The following is an 11,541-nucleotide window of genomic DNA, read 5'->3' on the forward strand; positions in this document are numbered from 1 at the left end:
CCAAAAAGCTACAACTCTTGTTGCATAGGTCCTGCTTTACCTTGGTCTTAACCATCCAGCAGAAAAGTATGAAGACGAAATATAAGAAGTAAAGCCATGCTGTCATGTTGAGCTGTAGGGGACTCAGGTCAACAATTTCTGACATTGCTAGTCAAGCGGAAGACCCAATACTATTATGGGCTACTGGACTCTTTTAGACTATTTTGATGAGTTAACACACCTATAATATTCAAATAATGGAACTTAACAAAAAAGGATATACAGATGAATGTCCAATTTGTATCTGTGTATTCAAAGTGGTTAGGATAGATATATAGTTACATTCTCTTAATGAACAGAGGGATCTGTTCTAATGGTGTTTGTAGATAGGATATCATGTCCGCATCTTGTACAGCAATTAACCACTGGGAGGAATGTATGCAATGTGTTAATTATTGAAACTGTCCTGTTAATTTGATTTGAAACTGTCTCATTGCTATTTGTTTATCAATAAAATTATGGAAAAAAATTTAAAAAACCTCGAAGAAAAAGAATCATGCTTTACTGATCTCCAAGGCATTTCTCAAGCTGATCAAGGTGACAGTCAACATTTATTATCACATCTACATAGTTCAGTAATGCAGAACTACCATCTTTATTGAGGGCACCTATATAGATATTGCTCTAGAAGTTCATTGAACCTTCCAGTGTGAATGAGATTCTGTAAGAATGTGTTCAGATAACACACCGAGGCAATCCACTAATCACAAGTAGACATTTTTTGAGAGAAAATATGGCATGACTGTGTCCTTTTGAAATTAAAAAGATAATAGGAGGTAGGGCGTTAGATCTCTCACAAATGTGAAGGGGATAAAGTGATGGAAGGGGTAGAGGGAGAGAGGATGGAAAGGCAATTATAAAAAGGAGGGCAGAAGTGTTATGTACATGTGCCAGCTCCACAGAAAGAGTGTAAACATGTATTGCAAACTCTACTGATATAAAAAGAATGGCAAGGGATTATATTAACTATTTGTATGGTAATACAGTTCACATACATTCTCACTTTTTGATTTGTTCAGTTGGCAGTAAATTAAAAGTTATTATTAGAAACAGGGGAAATAAAAGGTATAGAATTTCAATAGTGAAGAAAGGGGATAAAGCATGAGAATGAGTTTCTAAATTCAAGTGTTATAACCACCGTGAGAAACTTCAAATCAAAGTACTAATGCAAACTCCTTTGAAGCCAGAGATCCAGGCTTACAACCTGCAGAGGATTAGGGGTCGATAAAGTAAACAGAGTGTTACAAAATAAAATGTCAATCCAGCATAGTAAAAATACAAGCATTGGCTATATTGAAAACACTAAAGCTGAATGAAAAAGTTATCACTTCATACCACTCTGTTTGTTTAGTTCTTTCCCTTACTATATAAATATTAGCTTTATAAAAATTTTAGTAGCAATGAGAACAGAACTACCAGAGTGGGGGGACTGGAAAAGTGACAGTCACTTTTCATTGCATATACATGTTTTGTTTTTGTCACTGCATATTCTTTGTTTTGTATCATTCATATACCTTACCTAAAAAATTACATTGAATTTCTTAGAGATATAGGTAAATGTACATATATTTGTGCTGTTTCATACCACACACACAAAATCCCAGAGTATTACATTTTTATTTTATTTATTCATTTATCTATTTATTTTTGTATTTTACGGAAGGGTCTACAGGGTGTTCAGGGTCTCACTACTAGATCAAACTCATAGTGATCCACCTGTTTACAACCTCCCAAGAGCTGGGATTACAGGCTTGTGCCACCACACCCAGTCTCAATTGCTGTTTCAGTGTGCCCCGGGAGCGGGGCCAGCATGTGAAGCCAGGGGATCGAACCTCTGGCCCCTGTGCCTGCTTGCAGGGGCTTTAATCTGCTGAGATATTTGGTCAGCCCCCTAGAGTATTATTGAAGTAATGTGATAAAGCAAATTAATAAAGCTTTTACAACAAAATAGAACAGAATAAGCTGATATATATCTATATCTATATCTATACTATTGTATTTAGGACAAGATCTACAGAGTCTATAGGGTCTCACTGCGTAGATTGGACTCTTAGTGATAGCTCCTGTTTACAGCTTTCCAACTACTGGGATTGCAGGCGCGCACCACCACGCCCATTCTCAATCTCTGTCTCAGTGCACACCAGGGGCGAGTTGATAAATATTGAGAACATAAAGAGTTCTTAAATGTGGGAAGCACTAACTATAAATACAAAGAAGAGACTGGACTCCATGATATATTAATAACTCTTATACATCCACATACCATAAGTGAGTGAAAATGAAAACAAGAGAAGTATTGTATTTCTAATAAACATTTAAAAGACGAATTATGAACTTTAAAGATTATGATGAATTCCTACCAAGTTTTAAAAACAGAACAGCCAGTCCAATAGGAAAATGGGAAAGGCAGGCCAGATAGCTCAGTGGACTAAAGTGCCTGCTTAGGCAGAGCACAATGGCCAGGGTTTGCACCGCGGGGCATGCTGGGACAGCAATTGAGCCTGGGAGTGGTGGTGAATGCCTGTAATCCCAGCACTTGGGAGGCTAAAGAACAGGAAGGATTACTACAAGTCTGATCTGTATAGTGGGACCCTGTGAACCCTGTACTAAATACATAAAAAAAGAAAAAATGAAAGTTTTTGAAAAGTGATTTGTAACAAAAAGATAGCTTGTGTGATGCTGTGGTATCTTGACCTGGATGTTGTTCATAGAATAATCACTTTATAGGAAATAACAGTTAGTTTAATGCTTTATAGCAACAATGTTGGTGACTTCTGCAGTCTCCACAAAATGAGAAATCCTAATAGCTAATAAGCATGGATAGACAGCATCACCACACTTTAACTTAGGCTTGTACATCAGAGTGTGGCTAGTGGATCTGCAAGGGGTGGGGTTGATGTACTCTTCTCAGAGAGCCTGTGAACTGGAAAGTCAGGAAACCTAGACAATGTTTTTTTCTTAGAATTTTTGTTTAGGGCTCTGATGCCAGGTTTTCATACATTAAGCTCATTTTTTTGCAGAACAATCTACTTTGTCACTACCAGCACTAGTGCAGCCCTGGAGAGGACCTCCCAGTTGTGTGGCAGATTGTGCTAAACAACAGTCATTTCACCAGATGGAAATCTGGGAGCTAGCTGGGCAGAGGCAGGCCTAACTTTTTCATTAAAACTACCTTAATCCCAGCTGAAAGTAAGCCCTCAGTTATCTCCCTCTAGCCCCATCTCTTACAGCATCTGTCAGCTCAATATCAAACACATGGACCTTTGCAGGACAAACCACACCTGAACCACAGCAGCAAAGAGGCAGCAAGGCACCATGACTTCGGGCAGATAAGCAGTCTGACTTTTATTTATCAGCACCCACACTTTGAACCATGCGACACTAGCCAAGGACCTTCCCACTCACCTAATCAAAGATGAAATATGATGGAGAAAATAATCAGCAGCTCTGTGCTGAATTTGCAGATCTAAGTAGAAAGCCACAATGGATGTGTCAAGCTACTAGAGTGTTATTTATTTAAATTTATTTCTTGGAATTGAACACCACCTTAATGGCCTGAAAGTGTTAAAGTATGTCCCAAAGTACCTAAATTACTCCCTAAATGTAATTTATGCTTGAGAATAATCTGACTAACTTGATTTAGAACAGCAGGAAATAAGTTATGCTGCACATAAATGAAGCAGCAGTGTAATTTTAAATACTGCTTGCATAGTGAATGAGAATTTTAATATTTGCAAAATTTTAAAATCACTTGATTTATTATCCATATGTTTATACAGACATATTTTGTCCTTTAGTTAGTTTGGTCTACATTTTCTCTTACTGCCAGAAAAAATGCAATTTTTACCCCTAGAAATAATAAAGCGGGTACAACATATATTTTCCTAAATGCTATTTTTAGTGTCACTTTGTGTTTCTAGTTATGGGTACACTTTTCCTCACCTATAGATAGTTCAGTTAATGAAATGAGAGGAAATTAGGGAACATAATGACAGATTATAGGTTAAATTGATAAATGTAACATTGTAAAACCATAAAACATTTACATACATTCAAAATCTTCCTTGGTAAGAAAGTTTTAAGTTTATAAATAGTCATGATAAAAATGTAATTTTACATAGTAAATTCAAACATAGATTTAGATTTCACTATTAGCAAAGCATATTAAATGCTAAAGAGTATATTTTAAAATTTTATGTGAGAGTTGAAATGGAGTTAAAGTAGTATTATTCACATTAAATGCCATCATGTGTAAAGCACATGCTTTTAGTCCTTATATTTTGTTTGAATAGAATTACTCATCTTATTAGTAATTTTAGTGATAATATTAAGTCAGTTTCACAGTTTTTAGAGTTTTAACAGTTGCTTGCTCTATTTAATTTTTTATATGTTTGTTAAGTGACAGTCTAAATTGTTTATATGAAGGATTTAAGGATAGAAAATGTTGAAGTGAGGAAGACAGGGAGAAGCCAGCAAATGCAAAGGAGGACACTTCAGAATTATATGACACACGTGCAAATCCCCAAATCCCATGGCAGTAGCAGGGGCTAGGGGAACTGTGTGCAGTTCTATGGGATTGGAAAAGTCCTGCTCACCTCACAATGGGGGCCCAAGGGCAAGGCTGTAGATGGACCACACAAGCGCTAATCCTGTTCCCAAGTCTCTTCTTCCTCCTAGGTCTGCCTCCCAGAGATAAGGGTGCCATGATTAAGGGCATAGACTCCAGTGGTTTTCTTCTCTTTGGGGGAAATAGAATTCAAAAGAAATATATAGAAAAAAGATAATCTGTAAAGAAGATTCAGGGTCAGTGTGGGAGGAGGGTCTGTAGAATTTGATGGAACATGGAAAGTGCAAGCGTGGGGGCCAGCAAGATAGATTGGTGGTCTTAAGAGCCTGCTTAGGCAAACTTAGGCAGGCGCAGAGGGCCACGGTTCAATCCGTGGCACCACATGCCATGTCAGCCCTGCCCTCAGCATGGGCTGAGCTGGCCAAAAAAAAAAAAAAAGTGCAAGTGTGGATGGATGGTAGAGAAAGAATATGATATTGTAAGCCATTGAGATTGCCAGCACCCTGAAATGAAAAACAGGTTTTTACAGCATGTATTGGAGAAGCAGTCACTTCGGAGTAGCTGAAAGTGTTAGCAAAAGGATAATTGAAGTGACTGGGTGATGATAAGGGCCAACAAAGGGACAGAGAGATATCTCTGTGGTCTAAAGCATTTGCTTAGGCAAGCTTAGGCAAGCACAGGGACTGCGGTTCAATCCCCAGTGCCCGCCCCCAGGGAGCTGGCCACCAAAAAAAAAAAAAAAAAAAAGAAGGAAACCATGAAAGGGAGAACTATGCAAATGGCACAAATCTGTGATCCCAGGTACTTAGAAGGATGAGGTGAGAAAAGCTCAGTTCAGGGCTAACCTGGGCAAATGAACAAGAACCTGTGTATAAATGAACAAATGAATGACTGAATGAATGAAGGTGTAACTGAGTGATTTGCCCAGCTTTCACTAGCTTATGTGAATCCTATTCAATACCGAGGGGAAGGGAGGGGAGGGGAGCAGAGGGAAGGGGAGGGGAAAGGAGGGGAGAGAAGTGGAAGGGAGGGGAGAGAAGGGGAAGGGAGGGGAGGGGAGAGCAGTAGAGAAGAGAGGAGAGGAGAAGGGGGAGAAGAAAGGGGAAAAGAGGGAGAGAAGGCAAAGGGAGAGGAGGAGAAAGGAGAGAAGAAAGGAGAGGAGAGGAGAGGAGAGGAGAGGAGAGGAGAAGAAAGGAGAGGAGAGGAGAGGAGAGAAGAAAGGAGAGGAGAGGAGAGGAGAGGAGAGGAGAGGAAAGAGGGTTGATGAATGCTTCAAAAGTGAATTGATGAATTGTGATCAGTTTGTAATTTCTGTTTTCTGAATACTGTACCTACTTCCTGTTTCTCATTCAATGGTAGCAGGAGGAGCATTAAAAGTTGCAGTCATTAAAACGGAGAGTAACCTTATGATTACTTTTAAATTATTTAATTTTATTGGAAATATAAAAATACACTGTATAAAAACTAGGAAGCATAGAAATAACAATGTAATAAAAGTGAAGTCTACTCTCACCAAGAGAGAACAATGCTAATTATGCTTCATAGCATTCTAGACTCTTATTCAGTAGCAAGTGGTGACTAAAATAAAAACACCTTTTGATGTAAAGTAGTTTTAAAAGAAAATAATTTTTTGAGATGGATGTTAGATAATTTTTGTCTGAAATACTACTGACAAAAGTATATAAAAACGGAATTGTTTATAAACACGTGAAACATTTCCAACATCATTTTGTTGCTGAAGGATATGTTTTATTTGATTAAATCTAGAATATCTTTAAATATCAAAGGCAGATTTTTACTATTAAAGCAGCTGTCTTTAGAAACTAATTCTTTTGGCCAGCACTAGATTTCTATCCCATGCTATCAAAATATTTTGGTTTCAAGCTGGGCATAGTGGTAAATGCCTGTAATCCCAGCGTTTGGGAAGCTGAAGCAAGAGAGTCCCTGTGAGCTTCAGGCCACCCTGAAATACACAGGGAGGCCTTGTCTCATAAATCAAACAAGACAGGACAAAACCTTTTGTTTTAGAAAATTATTAAAATTATACAAATAGTGATTTATTAAATGCAATGTTGGACAAAGTGCTGTGTATGTGTAGATATGTAATTGAATCTTAGTTACTAGATAAATAAGAAGGGAAACTTACAAGAATAGGTAAAGGAATAATTAACTGGTAACTGGCTTTATTTTTGGCAAAAGTTAATCAGTAGGAAGTGAAAAGGTATCAGTGAAACCAGAAATAGTCACCTTAAAATCTCTTCTGTGCTATTAAAACCTTTAGAAAAAACCTTTGAGAAAGTTACTCAGGCTCTTAGTTTTCTCTGGAGGAATATCAAAAGAAGTAACTTTCTTGCTGCAAGGATACTACAAATGTAATGAAATGGTCTATGCATAGAATGATGAAAACTGAGTCCAGTGCCTATGTCACTGTAACTGGTCAGGGACATGAACTTCCTTCCACCCTAGTAAAGCAATAGGTTGATGTGCTTGTATTTACATGTTACAGTTATCTGAGATTCCAAAATAAAGACCATGTTCTGAGAAGATGTGTTGGCACTCAAAATTATAATCCATTGTATCTTAGGAGTAGAACTCAAAGAAACTTGACATACTCCTGATCTCTGAAAAATGTCCACATTCAGAATTTTTTTTTGAGACAGGATCTTGTTGGGTTGTTGAGGTTGACCTTGAGTTTTCTATGGGGACCAGGATGGCCTCAAAATCAGAGTGATCCTCCTGCCTCAGCCCCCCACAGCTGGGATTGCAAGTGTGTATCACATCCAACACACACATCCAGGAATTTTAAGGATGTATTTTGGTTTAGTGTTAGGATATTCTCTTTAGGAAAGGCTACAGGAAACCAGGTATATCATATACCCTATGAGACTTCCAATCTTACATCATGCTTTTATAATTTAAATTATTATTTCATATATATATGTATATATACTGAATAATATTTATACCTTTTGTATGAAGGTGGTACGTAATACATCCTAATTCCTTTTCAGATCTCTTAATTCCCTCCCTCCCCCTTTTACACATCTCTAATCCCCCCTTTTTGTACATGTTTACATTCCTTATATAAAATTCATACATAATTATAATACATCATTGCCATCCCCCTTCCATCTCTTAATTCCCTTACCCTTTGAAGAAAAGAAGATCTACCTCCCTACTTACTGTTACCCACCTTTTATTTTGTTTTTATTCCTATTCTTGTTTTGTTTGTTTGTTTTGCTTTTTGTTTCTTGTACCAGGGATTGAACTCAAGACCTCACACTTGCCAGGCAGACACTTATGCCACTGAACTATATCCCTGGCCCTTATTCTTGGTTTTTCCTATAAAAGAAACCATGTGTTATTTAACCTTGTGTGGCTGCTTTACTTTATCTACCAATATGTTCTCAAAGTGTGTCCATGTTCCTACAAATGACTGAAGTTTATCTTTATGGCAGAATAGTGCTCCAGTGTGCATAAATACCCACATTTTTATCCATCCATCTGATGATGGGTATATAGGCTTCTTTTTGACCCAGATACTCATCTTCTATGTATCTTCCCAACAGATGTAAAGGCATCACATTCTAATAATACATGCATAACTATGTTCATAGCAGCACAACTCATAACAGCTAATCTTACTTTATAACTGTAATTGTACCTTAAGTGTACATTAGAAATATCTGGAGGCTTTAAGTAAACAATATCAGGGTCCCTCGTCCAAAGATGCTTATTTAATTGGTCTGGAATGGAGCCCAAACATCAGTGTTTTAATATTGTTTTTTAATGGCCTGGGTAATTATTATGAACAACTTAATGTAATCTAAGCACAAACCCCTGGTTTATATAATTTCTGCCTTGGTATTTCCTATGATCTGAAAATGAATAAATACCTACTTCTTAACATACTATTCATATTAGATATTAATATATTGTCTTCTACTAAAGTTCTTTATCATTTCAATTTAACAAATTACTAGATATGCTAAAGTATGGACGTAGGACGATAGGACTCATCATCTGATTGAGACTAGTATGTATATTTGTCGGTTAGTTAATTGTTTCCATTTGACAGCACAAAACAAACTACATGTGTCATTCTGGATGCTTGATTATATTAATAGAAAATTTTGAATCAGACATAGTATTAAACTTGATAAATGGGATAAGATACTTTGGAATTGATCCAAAAACAATTCTGTAAATGAACACATGCTTTTCAAATAATTTATTGCAACATTGGCATATTTTATAATTCTTAGAATTTTAAAAAATATATATGATTATATGAAAAAGATATTTGACTTCTTTATGTATGTTTTAATCAAGAAATGTATTCAATTTTAAAGAGAAAAATGATAGCCATTAATTTTAATTTATCATTTCTATTCAATATTAATTACTGTTTTGCTAATTGAAACTGAAATCTACAAATATACAAAATTATCAAAATAATATCAATGTCAACATAAAATATATACTGTGTTGATGTAATTTGTTTTATACAATATACTGATTCTTATTGATTCATATTTTTCACCTCTAGGCGATTTGACAGATCAGTTGAGAAATGGCGGCGTTTTCATTATGACATGAAGATATTTAATCAATGGCTAACAGAAGCTGAACAATTTTTCAAAAAGACACAAATTCCTGAAAATTGGGAGCATGCTAAATACAAATGGTATCTTAAGGTAAGGTTTTGAGATTAGTTTTCCTAAATCATTGTTACGTTCATTGGAATATCATAACTGCTCAGCTTCTTTAAATACAGTCAAGAAGGACTGAAATTTGTAATTCCTATTTTTCATTGCTATACATACTATAAACTCCACATAGTGATTGTGTCGGAAAACTTGATATGAACTTTTGTGAAAGGGGGACAGAGTGAACCCAGACAGAAATGGTTTAACCAATGAACTGTTATGTGTACTTGCATCTGTGTCCCAAGGACTCTTTGATATAGCAGAGTGTGCTGTGGCTTTGAAGAAGTGTGTTTTTGCCTTACGTTGGAACCTGTCCAAACCGGGAACTTGAGGTGTACTTAGCAATAACATAGTTGCTAAAGTATCTATCACAATAGAATTGCATTTTTGTTCCTTAAAGACAATTTGTGGTGATGCAGCAGTATTTCTATATATTCTATTGACAAGATGCCTTCTGAAATAGTCCAGAGGCCAAAACAATAGAGTTAATTGGTGGTACTTATTGACTTTTTTATGGTTTATGTTAATGGAGAAACGACATATAGATTATAAGCAGTGTATAGTTTTATTTCAACTTGTGTTTACTGAATGTGCACATAAAACAAATTGTATTATATAGGATATAATTTAGCATATACAATATATAGTTTAGCTGTGAGAAATATTATGTTTACTGTACCAATGCTTCAGTATTTTTACAGCTTTTTAGCATGAGATGTTTATGTTGCAATTTCAATCATACAGACTTTAATTGTAGCCAATGTTTAATGCCAGGAATTACTGATTAAGGCAGATGAAGGAAAGAAAAGTGGTAGTTTATTAAAAAGCTTAGATACTTAAAATTCTAGATTCATAAAATCAATGTATTAGATATTATGAGTCTCCATTATCAAATGTTTTAGCGTAGCAAATATGCCTTCTGATATTAAGGGTTGAAGAATTCAAGCACACACCTATATGACAAGCTCTAAAAACACGGGAAATAAACACTTTAAAATCATGTATAATTATATGTAAATCAATCAAATTTGTTTACATATCAATTTTGAGAAAGAAAATTCATGGATTTCTAATTTGTTATCATACAGATGATACTATTTTAGTAACAGTGAAGTGAATTTTGAACTAATTCAACATAACCAGGTCTCTACCTGTAAAGCATGAATTATATATCTATATCTATATATATGTATTCATATAATTAATATCTAGTTTAAAATATATATGGAGATATGTGTATTCATTGTACTTCATAGATGCTTGTGGGTTTTTTTTCATCTTTGTAATACTGGGGATCAGCCCTGGGGCCTTGCACACAATGAGTACATATTCTGCAACTGAGCTAGACTCCTCTAGCCCTTGTTGTGGATTTTGGTACATATTACAGGTTTCTTGGGATGATAACTCTGAAATTATAACAGACTTATTAGGAAGCATTTTTGAGACCAACCAATTGATATATGATGCACCTTGGCATTGTTTTCTTTATGTATTTTTGTTCTTGAGTTCTTTATCCTTTTTCAATCTGTGAAATATATATCATTTTTATCAAATTTTGAATTTTTCTGCCATTAATTTAAAAAATAAGAGAACCTCAAATGTACTATATGAGTTTTTATAGCTGCTGCATTATTCATGGATATTCTGTTCATGTTGTTTTCCATCTTTTTCTCCACAATAGATTCAATATTATTTGTAGTAGTGAATTGACTCACATAAAATTTTGCAATATTTGATCTGTGGCTAATCCCATTTGGGGTGTATTTTTATCATCATATAATGTTGTTTTCATCTCTTATATGAGTGGTTTGGTTATTCATACATCTTCCATATCTTTTTCTACGTTCTTTTTTTTTTTTTTTTTTTTTTGGCAGAACAGGGGATTGAACTCAGACCCTTGTGCTTGCCAGGGAAGCACTTATTCTACTGAGCCATCTCTCCGGCCCCTATTTATTTTCGTTTGCAGAGAACCTGCTGGTATGAAAGGGAAACTGCTCTGACTGGACTCTGTGGTGACCAGAGCCTGAGTGTTTTTCTGCTTTTTCTTTCCCAGTTAACTCCTGCCTGGCTTCTAGCATATCTGCCATTTTTTCTAATTACAAAATTTTTCTTTCCTCAATAGAAAATAGAATCTGTTCATCTATACAGTAATTGTTTGTTGAATATATCTGATGCCCCAGCAGCTCTTCTAAATGTCAGAGGCACAGGAGTAGTGTCTCAGTTATT

At 35.6% G+C, this 11,541-nt stretch overlaps 1 protein-coding gene across 3 annotated transcripts in view; it reads left to right on the plus strand.

The window, feature by feature from the left end:
• The window catches only part of Dmd (dystrophin), a 1,613,500-nt gene that overhangs the window by 340,828 nt on the left and 1,261,131 nt on the right, over positions 1-11,541 (plus strand). For all 3 annotated transcript variants that reach the window (XM_023715436.1, XM_023715435.1, XM_023715434.1), the window contains exon 25: positions 9,156-9,303. In XM_023715436.1, the coding sequence (XP_023571204.1) occupies positions 9,156-9,303 (148 nt within the window). The remainder of the gene's footprint in view (positions 1-9,155; positions 9,304-11,541) is intronic.

Source organism: Octodon degus, unplaced genomic scaffold (genome assembly GCF_000260255.1).
Source record: "Octodon degus isolate 3935 unplaced genomic scaffold, OctDeg1.0 scaffold00041, whole genome shotgun sequence".
NCBI lineage: Eukaryota > Metazoa > Chordata > Mammalia > Rodentia > Octodontidae > Octodon > Octodon degus.